The sequence below is a fragment of the Eptatretus burgeri genome, chromosome 13, assembly GCF_056783735.1.
Source record: "Eptatretus burgeri isolate ZD-2024b chromosome 13, Ebu_testis_v1, whole genome shotgun sequence".
In the NCBI taxonomy this organism is placed as follows: Eukaryota; Metazoa; Chordata; class Myxini; order Myxiniformes; family Myxinidae; genus Eptatretus; species Eptatretus burgeri.
This window is the reverse complement of record NC_140973.1, coordinates 45,941,221-45,958,720: the sequence shown is the minus strand read 5'-3', so window position 1 is coordinate 45,958,720 and position 17,500 is coordinate 45,941,221. Positions and strand designations below refer to the sequence as shown.

Here is a 17,500-nt window from a genome sequence, read left to right as displayed (position 1 = left end):
CTCTGTAACAGTATATGGTACATCAGAAGAGCAATATACTACATCATGGAAAACAGTGCAGGTCCAAGGCATTAACTTTGTTTTGAAAGTTATTCAAAAGAAAAATGAAAGGATGAGGTGACACCACACTTGATCTATGTTCCCTCGCTGTTGATAGCACCTAAGATTAGCCAACATTCGCATAACCATCAATAGTGCTCTTTGATCGACCAGATTCTTCAGAGACCAATAAATACAATGTTGGAGTGGGATATATCTGCTCTCATTGGCTATACATGCATGAGGCATGCTGCGTTTGGAGCAAAGGTGAATGTATTCCAAGATCAGGTCCAGTGAGGACATGCCCCGGATGGCCGCACAGGAAGCGGTGCAATTGCAGCAGCTCAAATTTGAAAAATCTGCACTTTAATCCTTGGCATTTGTCTCATTGAGTGTGTGTACAATTTAAATCCTCCCTTACTGAGAGTAGGTTTAATGAAAGAATGCAACGAAACTGTTGATCATTTCAAAATATCAATTTCGATGGTCACGTTTAACAGTGACAAACAACACGTTCAAACTTCGCACCAAAATAGAAAAAGCTACTTCTTGTTCACAAGAAATACTTCGATGTTGCACTGAACACGTGAATTGAAACACAAAGTATTGAAAAGGTTTACAATTGACCAGTTACAAGGCAAACCTAAATGTCTCTTTCGCTCCAAAAAGTGAACAATGCTGTGCTGAAACAAGCTGTTATGTCCTGAATGCTGTGTACAGGAGATTAAATTTGAAAAAAAAAAAAAGATTACCTTAATGAGGGACACATTCAATGACAGAAACAAGAGATGTTAAAGGGGAGGGAGCCGGATAAAATGGCAGGAGGGTTCAGCGTAAAGTGGACCGATTCGCTTTGCAATTTGAAAAGAGCACAAAGCAAAATGAAAATAAAGTTACAAAATCTTTCCTAATCCGAGCTTCCATAAATCGTTTAAATTCTAAAAGGTGGGCTCAAAACCAGTTATGATGAAAAGAAAGACAAGACCTGAGTAACTGGCGTAACTGATTCAGTTCAGAGATTGGAAACCGCCAATTCCACTGATCAAAGAGAGATATACATGATTTCAACATGGCTAGTTTTAGGGTATGGTGGGTTAAACAGAGGTCGAGGCTCACAGGAGAACTAGAGAACAGGGCGTGAAGCGGCGCTCCGGTGACATCACATCTTGCATGTGGCCGTACCTCTGGGGCATGTTAATCATTACAGCCCGAATGATAATGTTGATTACAGACAGTGGTGATGACTGCAATCAGGCAGGCGGAGTTATATGACTTCATTAAATAGGGATAGCTGAAAAGTCCACAGATGGTGACATTTTTGGAATATTTTCACCTTGATTTCACAAATCATTATATTTAAGCTTCCACAATAGGGACTCAGAAAATTGATTCATTAATCTGGTGTTAAAATTCAGATTACCATTACCTGTGCCAGTTTCTACTGCGCTTGTCCTGCATGCCCGTGATGCGGACCTGAGGCAGACCGGGTGAAGGCGGGGCGGCACTGGGTGAGGGAGGCATCGGTGCACGGTGAAGGGAGCTGGGCAGGGGTGGTAGTACAAAAGCACCCTGTGGTATGACTGGGGGTGGCGGTGGATGTAGGTGGCTGGGTGTGCAGGGCAGAGGGGGGAGTGGAGGTGGAGGTGGGTGCCCAAGAGTAGGAGTGTTTGGGGCGAGGTGGTGTGGTGGTGGCGGTGGAGGAAGGTAATTTCTTGCTGGACCATAGACAGGTGGAGGGTAAGACGGATGTGGTGGGGGTGGAATGCTGGGTGGTGGGGGTGGCATCGACGTCGGTGGGAAGGAACTTGGTGGTGGTGGTGGTGGTGGTGGTGGTGGAAAATTGGTCGGAGGTGGTGGTGGATACGGAATTGGTACTGGAGGAGGAAAAGAAGGAATTCCGGTGTAAGTAGAACTCGTTTCTGTGTAGATGGCAGAGGGAAGTGATTTAAAGGAATCTCCGCTCATAAAGTTGTTTGCTGTGGTCAAGCTCGGGGAGAAATCAGGAGGTGGAGGAGGCTGGATAGGAGGAAGTTGTAGAGGAGCAGCAGCAGGAGGTAGAGGAGGAGCTTGTGTCACACCTCCTCTGATTGGTCCCTTCAAGGATTCTGCAAGATTGGTGGCACTCGCGTCAATGTCCATCGAAACAAGAGTGATGTTTGATGATAGGCGCCGATCTGTGGTTGCCAGGCTTGCAGGATGAACTGAGGAAGAAAAATAATTTTTTTCAAATGAGAGACATGTTTAGTGCCTCCCAAAAATAAATAGTTCAGTTGATGACTGCTGAATTCAAAGGAAAGTCTTATCACCTGATGAAACGAATACAATGAGATAAGAGGATAGTATGTCTGGTGTTACATCGGCCAACAGTTGGAATCCTTTCATTGGACATTGGAACACTGGGAAGTGCAGGAATTATTTCATCCTGAGATCGCCAGTTTAAATCCAAATAAATGCTTCAACAGCTGAAGCAGGACCACAAAATTAAATGTGGGTTTGTGGCACAGTTAAAGAATCGTGATAATAAGTGGATAGAAACAATTTGAATACAATAACAGAAAATGTGACAAGAGCCAGATGGTGAAAACAATTGGGAATAATAACATCAATAATAATAAACAAACACATTGGTGTAATATCGACTCCAGTGAAATGTTTCCCAATGTTTGTGCGTCCTTCCTCAATAATATAAAACATACCAGGAACAGGTTGGATGGCTGGTTCCACCTTTTGCACCTTGGATAGTGGAGAATCTGCAAAACGACAATCTTATGCAACAACATTGATGCATGATTGGTACAGTCAGGCAAAAGCACATCAGGATTTTTTTTTATAAACTCATTATAATTAACAAAGTAAATAATCATATGGCATCATGCGAAAATGACAGAAAATGGATATACAGGCGGTCCCCGCTATATGCCAGAAAAGTTGGACTAATTGGGGGGGGGGGGGAGATGAATTCAAATACTTCCTTTATGTCTTATACAACAACACTCGACAAGCCAAGTAATCAAAAAAATACAATATAAATACAATAGATCAAACAATCTTAAAATCCTTTTTGATTTAAATTTTTAATTATAGTATTGTAATGCAAATAAATAGAAAAGATGAAGAGTAAGCTAGTCAGAGGAGGAAGGAGAAACAGGGGAGAAGGTGGTCCACTGCCATCTCAACATTATCTGAAGGCTCTACTACGGCTGTTTCAGAAGCTGCAATGTTATTTTGGAGGCCAGAAGATACTAGTTTTTCCTTGAATAGTTTGGGTTCCTTTGGCTTTCCAAAGAGTACATCTAATGCAGTCTGCTTACGCAAGCGCATGTTGGCATCATAAATTTCATTGTAGCATGCCAAACTGTCGTTGATACTTCGTGCTACCTTTGCAGATCGATCTTGAAGGTTGTAACGAGTGCTGAAAATCTCGATCATCTGCTCAGCGAGGTCAAAAACAGAGCGTAAAACCTTGGTCATAAGGCACTTCTCTCGTTTTAGCAGCCCGAGGTCATTGTCATCATAATCACCATCCATACTTTCTTCAATGAACGCCTGCTTCTCCAACTCGGCAAGATCTTCATGGTGAGAGGCTGTGCATGGGACTCGAGTAGCTCGGTAACATCAACTTCCACGAAGCCTACCTCTTTCGCAAGCGCCACTAACTCAATGCGTATGGGCAACTCTTCAAAGCCAGTGAAATCGTGAATGGTGTCAGGGGAGACTCTCCACCAGCAACCGTTCATCAAACAGAAAGTAATTTCCTCCCAGGCAGCACCAACGACATTCACGGAATGCATAATGTCAAATCTCTTCCAAAATTCTCTAACGGTAGGTTTTCCTTCTCCATCTGTCTCGCAAATGTGCATCTTGAACGTCCTTCGCAAATAGTAAGCTTGAAATGTTGCGATTATGCCCTGGTGTATCTCTTGAATCAATGAAATTGTCCTCAGTGGCATAAACACAACTTTGATGCTTGAACATAAAGATTCATAGTCCAACGCATGCACACTCGCATTATTCAAAATCAGGACCATCTTGAAATCGTGATTGTTCTTTTCACAATATTATTTTTCATTTCTGGCAGAAAGTAGTCCACAAACTATTCACGAAAAAAATTGGCTCATTAATCCAGGCATTCCTGTGAGATTTCCAAGTGACAGCAAGACGGGATTTCACATAGTTTTTAATTATAAGAGTATTCTCACTATGGTAGATGAGCAATGCCTTAAGTTTCATGACACCATTTGCATTGCCACCTAAGAGAACAGTAAACTGATCTTTTGAAGCCTTGAAGCCAGAAGCACTTTCTTCCCTTATGGAGATGTAAGTCTTTGACGGGATCCTTTTCCAATAAAGACCAGTTCATTCTACATGGAATACGTGCATGGGATCAAATCCACCTTCTTTGATAATTGCCTTCAACATGCGGGCAAACATCGGCTGTGTCAGCATCAGCACTTGCACTTTTGACCAACACACATATGTTCTTGAATCCATACCGAGACTGAAATCGGTAGAGCCATCTGCAACTTGCACTAAATTTTTCCTCTTTGGTGGTCTGCGAACTCTTTTCCTCCCTCCTTCCAGATGTCTTTGAATAAGCCAACAGCCTTCTTCTGCATGAAACCAAGGCTGATCGGGGTCTTCTTTTTGTTGAGGTCATCCAGCCAGGTAGAGAGAGAGCCTCCTCTCCATTTTTTTTTCCATCACCTCGCTTTGTTGACCAGTTATCTTTATATGAGACTGCTGAGACATTTCCTGGTCTTTCTTCAACATGCCATCGGTGTTCTTTAAAAATACTTCGAACAGTCGTCGGCAGAAAACCAAGATAGCGAACGATATTGGCTGGGCGTTCACCATTCTTATTTTGTTTCACTATGTCTAATTTGACATCCAGAGTTACAGTACTGCGTTGCCGCTTACATGCAGGTTCACCATTTTCGTTCCCACTTTGTTTACCACTCATTGTTCAACAATTACCACAGTAAAGTACACAAAGATAAAACTACAGTACAGTATGTATGACTGTACATAACGCAGCGGCGTTAAGTCGAACAATACACAGCATGAGATAAAGTCTGAGAAGGGAGGACACAGTGCATTGCTGGGTGGAATGCTGGGAAGCTGGTATGCAAAGCATTGTGGAGTGGGACGCCTAATAACTAATTTTCCGTCCATTGGATGTTAGTGCAGGGAATTGTTGGATGTATAATTAAAATGTTCCGAAGTAAATTATGGACTTGTATGCGAAACACTGAATAGCGAGGAGAATGACAGTGGTGACAGACAATGCATTCACACCAACACAAAACAAACAAAAAAGAAAAACTTCCTTTGCCAGTAAATTTTCTTGGGGGGGGGGGTAAAGAAACATTAAAAACACACAGGATTATTAATGATTTTATTTTTTCAAACTGTTTTCACAGCTCAAATTTCAGGTTATTACCACATTATGACTCCTATAAGTCAATCAACCTGAAAAATTCCACATCTCAATTGTTGTCTTGTAGAGATTTAAAAAAAAAAAAAAAAAAAAAAAAAAACCTTACCGTGCTTTTCATCGTTCACTGGTGATATCTGAAAGAAAAAAAACAAAGGTACAGACAATGATAAATTGGAACTTTCATCAGTTCAGAAACTTTTAAGCCTGGTGTTGGCTTAGTGGTTCGGGCAGCGGCTTGGGATCCCAGGGTCCTGAGTTCAAGCCCCGTTGGCTGCTGAATTAACACCAGGGGGTTGACTCAGCCTGTCATCCTTCTGAGGTCGGCGAAGTGAGTACCAGTGTACTGGTCCCGGTGTATGCCCCGGTTAGAATAGGTATACCATATCCCTGTGTGTCGTAAGAGGCGACCAGGGTTGGTGTCAGGAAGGGCATCCGGCCATAAAACATTGCCTCAAGAAAAAGCCTAACCCCTGCACAGCAGGGAAAAATGGCTGTAAAAACGGTCATTTTTTTATATTATTATCAGTTCAGAAACTTTTCAGTTGTTATACATTTCCACAACGAGCATCCTACCACTCCCCGCACCCCCTTCCCCTCCAAGGCCGTGAAGTATAAGACCCCATGTCTCTGTGTCATTGGCATCTCACAAGAGGAAGCTGAGTTTGCAGACCATGGGCTCAACCGTAGCCATGGGCATGATGTGAGTGTATGTTTTGGCTCAAGGTATAGAAACAATTTGATCATCATCATCACATCACACCAAATGACATCATCAAACCAAGTAGACGGCATTGCCTGAGAATATTTGGATTTTAAAAAAGGACATCTTGCAGGAATAAAATAAATAGACGGCCGGCCAAGACTATCTCCGGGGTCTAAAAATTAGTCCCGTAGGCATTTCTTGTTAAAAGTGATTATGCATGTCTGAAAGTAAGATGATCGGGTGAACCTTCAGAATATGCCCGATACCATCTTGAACTTTGACCTTTGAGGTCAAAGGTCAAGGTCAAATGCCAAATTCCTCATTTTTTGGTTATAGTGAATTTCGTTTCAGCATTGCCACATCTACTGTATATGCCTGTGTATGAATTATTCGCCTAGGCTACTGTCCTTTAGTCTCAGCAATAAATTTAGACTAGAGATTTACTTGAAAACATGAAAGGCCGCAATTGTAAAATGGCCATTTTCTCAAATTTCTGAAGATGGATGCATGTAATCTTCTCACGTGAGTTCTCAACTCGTAAGATGAACTCATGTGAGATCAAAACGTTGTATAAGAGAGTTGGCACATAAGAGAATGTTTGAAATATAATTTGCTCACCCATATAGCTATAGTTAGTGGTAGTCATTATTGCAGTTGACAGCGTCACACCCGCATGCTGGGATACAGTTCTGGCGAGACTTGCTGCACTTACATGCACTCGTTCGACACTTGCTTTTACACGCACAAGTGACTAGTTCAGTACAAGAAGCTGGAATGGCGGGAAGTCGCATCCACACGATCTCAAGTCCAGAGTCTGTTAGCTTCCAGCCACCTGTCTCTTCTGGAGCTTCAACCGCTATCCGAGGTTTATCAGCCTGGTACCAGATTTTCACCTGATGATTTGACCTGATATGATGGACCTTGAATGCGTCGAAAGTTGGCGGTAGCTTTTCGAAATCCCGGAGACCTTTTTCGAACATCTGGGATTTGGCAGAGAGCAGATCGTCAGCATTGTCCACTCCATACAAATGGCACAGGAACTTTTCAGTCTCATCAGTGGATCCATCATGCCCAATATTCGCCAGTAGCTCTGGCTGTTCCACGTACACTTTCCAGCAGCTCCGTTTCCTGTATCCATAGAACGAAGACGTCACATCACATCCGGTAAAGGCATGAAATCCGAGCAGATTGTTCTTGACAGGACGCGATAGCTTTTGTACAATTGGTGCAGTTTGGTAGTAGACACGTTTTCTGCTAGTCCCACTTTTCATCCACAGATCAACGTTTGCATCACCGAAGAAATGGATGAGGAGTAATAATACATCTGTATCCTTGCTCTCCACGACCACTCTCTTGTATTTCTCCCTAACGGTATGTGCTGCATGTGCGACCATGTGCGTATCGGCCTCTTCATGGTTCGTGGCCAAATCAGTAATTTGGCCACGTGTAGTTGACTTCGCCATCTCCGGTTCAGCAAAACCTCCCCCTACAATCAGCTCGCAAGACTGTGGGTAATTCCGATCGGTCGAAATGAGGTACTCAGCGACGAATTTAGCGAGGTCAGCTTTGTTCTGGTCCAGGGCTATGAATCTGTCCCATACCTCTGGCAGTGGTAAGTCTCCTCGATCAATGATTTTTTCGGATTGGTCGCTTCTTCTGCCCACGCTTTGATCTAGTTGCCGATTTTATTGACCCTGTTCCGATGTACCGATCGAAGACGATGTCGATGCGAGTGAATGACTGGTGAAATAGCTTTACAATCCTCTCGTGATATGTACGACCAAGGTCAGCAAACGTGCGACAACGAGACGGCTTCCCCATCGCCTGGATCATGGCGTGACCATCGATGATGAGTGCTGACGGCTCCTGCAGGGATGGAATATTCGCTGGTGTTTCGATATCCACGTCGTTTGTCAGGATATGAAGCATATCAGCCTTGTTTGTCCGATTCATCTGTCCGTTTCTCTTGACTAGCGACGATGGAAGCGACGAAAGTTCGTGCTGAAGAATCCTGGACATAGACACATCGTCCAGCTCTGGTTGCATTGAACAACCTCTGTATGAGTTTTGCGTCTGCCTTGATAAATTTCTTCTTGGCTGTTGAGGTCAGAGCTGTGCTTTTGTAGAGATGAGCAAAGGATTTGGAATTGATCCTTGACAGCGTATCGAAGAAACCCGTCTCTCGAGTTACCAGCCTCTCATCCACAAAACTTTGTACCTTCGAAGACCTCGCTCATAGGCTGACAACAGGGAAGTTTGTATTTCCACCGTGGCGAGATCGTTTGTTGTCAAAGATAAAAGTGTAGGTTCCTGCGATTCCTCCACCAGGTCTGGTGATTGCGCCGGTGTGAGTGTATCCACTGCTTGGAAAATACGGAATCGTTCAAACTGGTCCATCAGATTTTGAACATTGCCTTCATCATGCCTTAGACGTCCAGGCATAGCCTCCTTTCTCGGAGATATCGCCTCCTCTACGATCTCGTCATCGATCAGTTTTAGGAGCCGTTTGGTATCTAGGGCAATTTCGGAGTGCTCACACCACATCAAGCAGAATCGATCCCTTGCAGTATCATTCCTAGTGATTGCGATTATGCCATTTGATATCTTACACATGCGGTTGATCCATTATGTAGCTTGATTGACTGGCACAGAGCTGAACGGACGTTTGCTGCGTTGTACCACAAAGTTCCCGGCGAGAAATGCACTGTATACATCAGGCGCTGTATTCTCCAACATTTTCATGTCGGAGAGATACACCGGTCCCCATCTCGCATAATTTGTGTGGTCATACGCACATAGCCATGGTAACATCTGTGCAAACGATTTTAGGTGCGCCTGCCAATCTCCCTCTCCATTCACACGGATGAATTCCAAAAGTGTGCTGACCATTTTGATGTAATTCGTCCAGAATTCAAAATTGGGATCAGTTGTGCGGCATCGGTCAAATTCGTCTGATCTTTTGATGGTTTGTCTCAAAGCACAGGTGGCACGGCTCAGTGCATCGGATTTACAGAGACGACCATCTGCACTGCGACATTTGTTCCTAACTTCCTCAGCGCATGTCTTGATAGCCTCGATCGAAGCGATTGTTGCGATATCATGACTTTGCTCAAGCCACTCCATGAATTCCGTCCATCGGATACGACACAATGCTTCGTACGTACAAATATGTCCATATACTCCTTGGTAGTATGCTTTTCCACCAAGTAAGCTTGGTATCGTATTAGGAGCGAATAATCCCACCTCGATCCAGATATCCTCCAGCCCTGTGCTCTCATAATGCTCTTCAATAGCTTTGAGGTAATTGAAGAGAATGTGGAGGTGACCAAGGAGGCATATAACATTGCTGTATTTGGCGGGATCGTTCCATACGAGTTCTTACATCTGACTGTAGAGAGGTTGGTCAGCAAAAATGACCGTGTGTGTCTGTCCCACCTTTTCACTGATATTCATGAACTTGGTCATCACAGTTGTCATTGTGTCATCATGGTCTGCCGGTGCCTTCAGAATTGGGAGCATACCTACATTGGTGACAGGTGGGGTCCCGTTCGTCGCCAGACTGTTAAATGTCGCCCATGGTGGTACAGATTGTGACTCACCACCAAGTAATATTCTTGATAATGTCCATGCCAAGTCGTTGGACTTGCTGTTATTTGCATTGCCAGACTCTTGGAACCACGACTCTACGTTGATTGCAGCACTATCAGGAAAAGTGGGGGACGGACGAATACCAGAGCGAGGTTTCGCGTATTCTAATATGTGTATCTTGCCGATTCGTTCCTGGCTGAGAGCTTTAGTACGACCGATATGCCGAGGTTCATCTCTGTGATAAACAGTTCCGTCATCTCGTTGCCACACTGCCATCTGTGTATAATGTGTTGTGTTGCCATCAATTGTTTCCTCAAGTACGTCAATATTGTCACATGAACTGAGGACCAACCCTGAGGTCTCGAATGGGTGGATTACCTCGGGGATAAAGACTCCGTCGTTTGCGTCGGCCCTGTCGAGAATATCATTTGCGATGGACGTGTCAATGCGCCGGATTGTGTCGATGCTGATACAGTGACCACTTGTATGCAATAGATCCACCAAGGCCTCGGATCGCGTCATTTGATGTACTGTCATCCCTAATCCAATGTGTTTGGCTGTCAGCTTGCACCCCTGGGAAAGGCGAAAGATGATGTCCTGTGCGAAATCACAGACTAAGCGGTCGAGCTCTGCACATGTATCAGCAGCTTCAGTATTATCCTCAATCGCATCGACGAAAAGGACTCTGAGAAATATGTGCAACGATTGGGGAATGATCTCATTCACATGGTCTTGGTCGATTCCTTGCCATCCTAATTCGTGACCAGGGCGGCTATTGAAAGCGTTGCACAATTGGAGAGCAGAATGTACCATTTCCTGCAGTGGATTGCTGGCAATCATCGAAAAGTCATTACCATCAGCAGAATCTTCCGAGTCTTCATCCCTGTGCATTCCTGACAGAGATGTTGAAATGACACATTCATTCCTTTCACTGGGATACAAGAGCAACGAGGCTGTACGATTGAGGGGTCTAATGAAGCCAGCTCTACTCCCGAGTCTCTCAGACACCGCGTCAGTGAAGGTTTTCCTTCGTGACAAATAACTCCGAGGTATTTCCTGTCCTTTCGCTTCACATAAATCCTGAAATCGCTTCCAAACCTCCCCCATATCGTATACATATCCACGTGAAAGCCTGTCATTCAGAATGTTACATAGGGTCGTCAGCTCCTTATCTTCACCTTGTCCAACATCCAGTCTTTTTTTCTCTGCTTCTCTCTCAAATTTGATCAAGCATGAGAGATGATATTTGCCTTCAGCAGCAATCAGATCTACTGTGCCTGCCAGAGGAATCCGCAGCGCCGTGTCGACGTTAGAAAGTTCCAGTATCTTACGGGATAAATGCATTGTCCGGATATCATGTCATTCAGATTGACTCTTGCAAACTTTCTTACCCGGTTTTCCCTTCCTTTCGTCTTGGCAAAATGTACATTTTGCCCAGTTTACATTTTAATGTTTTCCACGCGATGACCGTGCCTCCAAATCCATGCTGTCCCCGCCACCGCCAGTTTCAGCTCCTGCGTACAGTGGTTTCGATCTGAGACGCTTCAATCGACTTTCAGCCGTGAAATCACAGTAACACGAGCTGTGCCACATCAACGGCGATTCCCGTATTGAAATATCGTTCAGCCTCTTCAATCTATCAGATTCCTCTCCGAGGCGATTGTGTTCAGCAAGGACCATGATCACCCTATTCTTACCGTCGTCCGATGCTTGGCGTGTTGCTTCCTTGCACTTTTTTATTTCAAACAGAACAGACATGTGGATGCGAGTTCTGGCTCTTTTTGCGTTTTTGCGAACCTATCATTCCTATAGCTTTCATTTCATCCATTGCCCCGAATTTAACAATGCAATTGTCGTAGATTTCACACAAAATGAAAGCAAAACAACGCAAAAGACGTGTTGAAAGCTCAACTGTTCAGCGCCATGTTGCACACACTGCTACTTCCTCCGCAAGAGCGATTAGTGGACTGAATGGAGCACCATGTGCGTGGCCACGGCGCGCGCGAGGGACGCTTCTACTTCGTGATTTTTTTGAGAAAATCGATTTGGTTGCGCTTGGTATGGGGCAAATTCTCAACAACAGAGATATTTTCTACCTTTTAGCACCCCATACCAGTTTTTTTACATGAAATGCCTGCGGGGTGTCATGATAGGTTAGGTGGGCCGGCCGTCTAAAAAAAAAAAAAAAATCTACAAAATACAATTTGATGCAAATGTTTCTATGGATATGCCTCAGCATAAGACATCAAACCAGTTGAGGAGAAAGAGGGGAGAGAGAGAGGAGATGGGAGAGGAGATGAGATGGGAGAGGAGATGAGATGGGAGAGGAGATGAGATGGGAGAGGAGATGAGATGGGAGAGGAGATGAGATGGGAGAGGAGATGAGATGGGAGATGAGATGAGATGGGAGAGGAGATGAGATGGGAGAGGAGAGGAGATGGGAGATGAGATGAGATGGGAGATGAGATGAGATGGGAGATGAGATGAGATGGGAGATGAGATGAGATGGGAGATGAGATGAGATGAGAGAGGAGATGAGATGGGAGATGAGATGAGATGAGATGGGAGATGAGATGAGATGAGAGAGGAGATGAGATGGGAGATGAGATGAGATGGGAGATGAGATGAGATGGGAGATGAGATGAGATGGGAGATGAGATGAGATGGGAGAGGAGATGAGATGAGATGAGATGGGAGAGGAGATGAGATGGGAGAGGAGATGATATGAGATGAGATGGGAGATGAGATGGGAGAGGAGATGAGATGAGATGGGAGATGAGATGAGATGAGAGAGGAGATGAGATGGGAGAGGAGATGAGATGGGAGAGGAGATGAGATGGGAGAGGAGATGAGATGGGAGAGGAGATGAGATGGGAGAGGAGATGAGATGGGAGAGGAGATGAGATGGGAGAGGAGATGAGATGGGAGAGGAGATGAGATGAGATGGGAGAGGAGATGAGATGGGAGAGGAGATGAGATGGGAGAGGAGATGAGATGGGAGAGGAGATGAGATGGGAGAGGAGATGAGATGGGAGAGGAGATGAGATGGGAGAGGAGATGAGATGGGAGAGGAGATGAGATGGGAGAGGAGATGAGATGGGAGAGGAGATGAGATGGGAGAGGAGATGAGATGGGAGAGGAGATGAGATGGGAGAGGAGATGAGATGGGAGAGGAGATGAGATGGGAGAGGAGATGAGATGGGAGAGGAGATGAGATGGGAGAGGAGAGGAGATGAGATGGGAGAGGAGATGAGATGGGAGAGGAGATGAGATGGGAGAGGAGATGAGATGGGAGAGGAGATGAGATGGGAGAGGAGATGAGATGAGATGAGATGAGATGAGATGGGAGAGGAGATGAGATGAGATGAGATGAGATGGGAGAGGAGATGAGATGAGATGGGAGAGGAGATGAGATGAGATGAGATGAGATGGGAGAGGAGATGAGATGAGATGGGAGAGGAGATGAGATGAGATGAGATGAGATGGGAGAGGAGATGAGATGAGATGAGATGGGAGAGGAGATGAGATGAGATGGGAGAGGAGATGAGATGGGAGAGGAGATGAGATGGGAGAGGAGAGGAGATGAGATGGGAGAGGAGAGGAGAGGAGATGGGAGATGAGATGAGATGAGATGGGAGAGGAGATGAGATGAGATGGGAGACGAGAGGAGATGGGAGATGAGATGAGATGAGATGGGAGAGGAGATGAGATGGGAGAGGAGAGGAGATGAGATGGGAGAGGAGATGAGATGAGATGAGATGGGAGAGGAGATGAGATGGGAGAGGAGAGGAGATGAGATGGGAGAGGAGAGGAGAGGAGATGGGAGATGAGATGAGATGAGATGGGAGAGGAGATGAGATGAGATGAGATGGGAGATGAGATGAGATGGGAGAGATGAGATGAGATGGGAGAGGAGAGGAGAGGAGATGGGAGAGGAGAGGAGAGGAGATGGGAGAGGAGAGGAGATGAGATGGGAGAGGAGATGAGATGAGATGGGAGAGGAGATGAGATGGGAGAGGAGATGAGATGGGAGAGGAGAGGAGATGAGATGAGATGGGAGAGGAGAGGAGATGAGATGAGATGGGATATGAGAGGCGAGGAGATGGGAGATGGGATATGAGATGAGATGAGATGGGAGATGAGATGAGATGGGAGATGAGATGAGATGAGATGGGAGAGGAGATGAGATGAGATGGGAGAGGAGATGAGATGAGATGAGATGGGAGATGAGATGAGATGGGAGAGATGAGATGAGATGGGAGAGGAGAGGAGAGGAGATGGGAGAGGAGAGGAGATGAGGAGAGGAGATGGGAGAGGAGAGGAGATGAGATGGGAGAGGAGATGAGATGGGAGAGGAGATGAGATGGGAGAGGAGATGAGATGGGAGAGGAGAGGAGATGAGATGGGAGAGGAGAGGAGAGGAGATGGGAGAGGAGAGGAGAGGAGAGGAGATGGGAGATGAGATGGGAGAGGAGATGAGATGAGATGGGAGAGGAGATGAGATGGGAGAGGAGATGAGATGAGATGAGATGGGAGATGAGATGAGATGAGATGGGAGAGGAGATGAGATGGGAGAGGAGATGAGATGGGAGATGAGATGAGATGGGAGATGAGATGAGATGGGAGAGGAGAGGAGAGGAGATGAGATGAGATGGGAGAGGAGATGAGATGGGAGAGGAGATGAGATGGGAGAGGAGAGGAGATGAGATGGGAGATGAGATGAGATGAGATGAGATGGGAGAGGAGATGAGATGGGAGAGGAGATGAGATGAGATGAGATGGGAGAGGAGATGAGATGAGAGAGAGGAGAGGAGAGGAGATGAGATGGGAGAGGAGATGAGATGAGATGAGATGGGAGAGGAGATGAGATGAGATGGGATGAGATGGGAGAGGAGATGAGATGGGAGAGGGGATGAGATGGGAGAGGAGATGAGATGGGAGAGGAGATGAGATGGGAGAGGAGAGGAGATGAGATGGGAGAGGAGATGAGGAGATGAGATGAGAGGAGATGAGATGAGAGGAGAGGAGATGAGATGGGAGAGGAGAGGAGATGAGATGGGAGAGGAGAGGAGAGGAGATGAGATGTGAGAGGAGATGAGATGGGAGAGGAGATGAGATGAGATGGGAGAGGAGATGAGATGAGATGGGAGAGGAGATGAGATGGGATGGGAGAGGAGATGAGATGAGATGGGAGAGGAGAGGAGATGAGATGGGAGAGGAGAGGAGATGAGATGGGAGAGGAGAGGAGATGGGAGAGGAGAGGAGATGAGATGGGAGAGGAGAGGAGAGGAGATGGGAGATGAGATGAGATGAGATGGGAGAGGAGATGAGATGGGAGAGGAGAGGAGATGAGATGGGAGAGGAGAGGAGATGAGATGGGAGAGGAGAGGAGATGGGAGAGGAGAGGAGATGAGATGGGAGAGGAGAGGAGATGAGATGGGAGAGGAGATGGGAGAGGAGTGGAGAGGAGATGGGAGAGAGAGATGAGATGGGAGAGGAGATGAGATGGGAGAGGAGATGAGATGAGATGGGAGAGGAGAGGAGATGAGATGGAGAGGAGAGGAGATGAGATGGGAGAGGAGAGGAGATGAGATGGGAGAGGAGAGGAGATGGGAGAGGAGAGGAGATGAGATGGGAGAGGAGAGGAGATGAGATGGGAGAGGAGAGGAGATGAGATGGGAGAGGAGAGGAGATGAGATGGGAGAGGAGAGGAGATGAGATGGGAGAGGAGATGAGATGAGATGAGATGGGAGAGGAGAGGAGAGGAGATGGGAGAGGAGAGGAGATGAGATGGGAGAGGAGAGGAGATGAGATGGGAGAGGAGATGAGATGGGAGAGGAGAGGAGATGAGATGGGAGAGGAGATGAGATGAGATGGGAGAGGAGATGAGATGAGATGAGATGGGAGAGGAGATGAGATGAGATGGGAGATGAGATGAGATGAGATGGGAGAGGAGATGAGATGAGATGGGAGAGGAGATGAGATGAGATGGGAGAGGAGATGAGATGAGATGAGATGGGAGAGGAGATGAGATGAGATGGGAGAGGAGATGAGATGAGATGGGAGAGGAGATGAGATGAGATGGGAGAGGAGATGAGATGAGATGGGAGAGGAGATGAGATGAGATGGGAGAGGAGATGAGATGAGATGGGAGAGGAGATGAGATGAGATGGGAGAGGAGATGAGATGAGATGGGAGAGGAGATGAGATGAGATGGGAGAGGAGATGAGATGAGATGGGAGAGGAGATGAGATGAGATGGGAGAGGAGATGAGATGAGATGGGAGAGGAGATGAGATGAGATGGGAGAGGAGATGAGATGAGATGGGAGAGGAGATGAGATGAGATGGGAGAGGAGATGAGATGAGATGGGAGAGGAGATGAGATGAGATGGGAGAGGAGATGAGATGAGATGGGAGAGGAGATGAGATGAGATGGGAGAGGAGATGAGATGAGATGGGAGAGGAGATGAGATGAGATGAGATGGGAGAGGAGATGAGATGAGATGGGAGAGGAGATGAGATGAGATGGGAGAGGAGAGGAGATGAGATGGGAGAGGAGAGGAGATGAGATGAGATGGGAGAGGAGATGAGATGAGATGGGAGAGGAGATGAGATGAGATGGGAGAGGAGATGAGATGAGATGGGAGAGGAGATAGGAGAGGAGATAGGAGAGGAGATAGGAGAGGAGATAGGAGAGGAGATAGGAGAGGAGATAGGAGAGGAGAGAGAGAGAGAGGAGAGAGAGAGGGGAGAGAGGAGGGAGAGGAGGGGAGAGAGAGAGAGAGAGACTCTCCTTAACACAAAGAGGGGAGGCAATATCAGATGCTTCCAACTCAAATTATGGTCTTCAAAATGATTTTCAAATGGCACATGACCTTCGACCCATTGAACCCAAAATTGAATCAATTAATCTTTGTATTACAGTGTATAATTGTGCCAAGTTTGGTTGAAATCCCTTCAGCAGAGTTCAGTGACAGCTTTGCATTCCTTTTTTTCCTGGTTTTGCTCCTCTTACTCGCTCACCTCTCTGCCCTAGCCCCTGTCCTCCCAGGTGATGTGCATTCTACCAGAAATCCTTAACTAGTGATTCTCCTTAAGACAAAGTTTAACACTCCTCCACTCATTCATCCCCCTCTTCTCTCACCTGTGGAACTATCTTCCCGAGTCTGTTGACTTGAGCTCTTCAGTTCAGGACATTCAAGTCTACTGCCCACCTCCACCTCATGGTCTGTCCTATTTCTACCTTTAGAAATTTTTCTACTCCCAGTGCGACCCTGTACACCATTTCCTGCAATTCCCCTCCCCATGCTGTTTTGTAATCATATGTTCTCTTCCTCCCGTTTCCTCTGTGTTGACACTGTTGCTTTTCTCTTCCATATGCCTCGGCACCTATAATGTGCAAGAGTTTTTTGTTTTTTTAAGCATCAAATATTTCATAAACTGATGGACACGTGAAAAGTCTGACTTTTTACAGTAAAGCACCCAACAATGTGATCTTGCGTTTACAAATTATGTGTTATTCATATTTTTCCTGAACAGTGATGGCAGACTTGAAGAAAACAGTGAAGGTAGAATATATAGACGGCAGGATATTGATGGGGATGATGGCAGGATATAGATCGGGACGACAGCAGGATATAGATGGGGATGATGTCAGGATATAGATGTGGATGACGGCAGGATACATATGGGGAGAATGGCAAGATATCGATGTGGAGGAAGGCAGCAATTG

General features: G+C 45.9%; 1 protein-coding gene across 2 annotated transcripts in view; it reads right to left on the bottom strand.

The window, feature by feature from the left end:
- The window catches only part of CCNK (cyclin K), a 50,287-nt gene that overhangs the window by 43 nt on the left and 32,744 nt on the right, over positions 1-17,500 (bottom strand). The window contains exons 9-11 of one of the 2 annotated variants that reach the window (XM_085852288.1): positions 5,583-5,610; positions 2,736-2,804; positions 1-2,240 (exon numbers count right to left, since the gene is read on the bottom strand). The exon at positions 1-2,240 is cut by the window's left edge and continues 43 nt beyond it. In XM_085852288.1, the coding sequence (XP_085708414.1) occupies positions 1,462-2,240; positions 2,736-2,804; positions 5,583-5,610 (876 nt within the window). In that variant the 3' untranslated portion in view covers positions 1-1,461. The remainder of the gene's footprint in view (positions 2,241-2,735; positions 2,805-5,582; positions 5,611-17,500) is intronic. The other variant, XM_085852289.1, reaches the window with a different exon arrangement.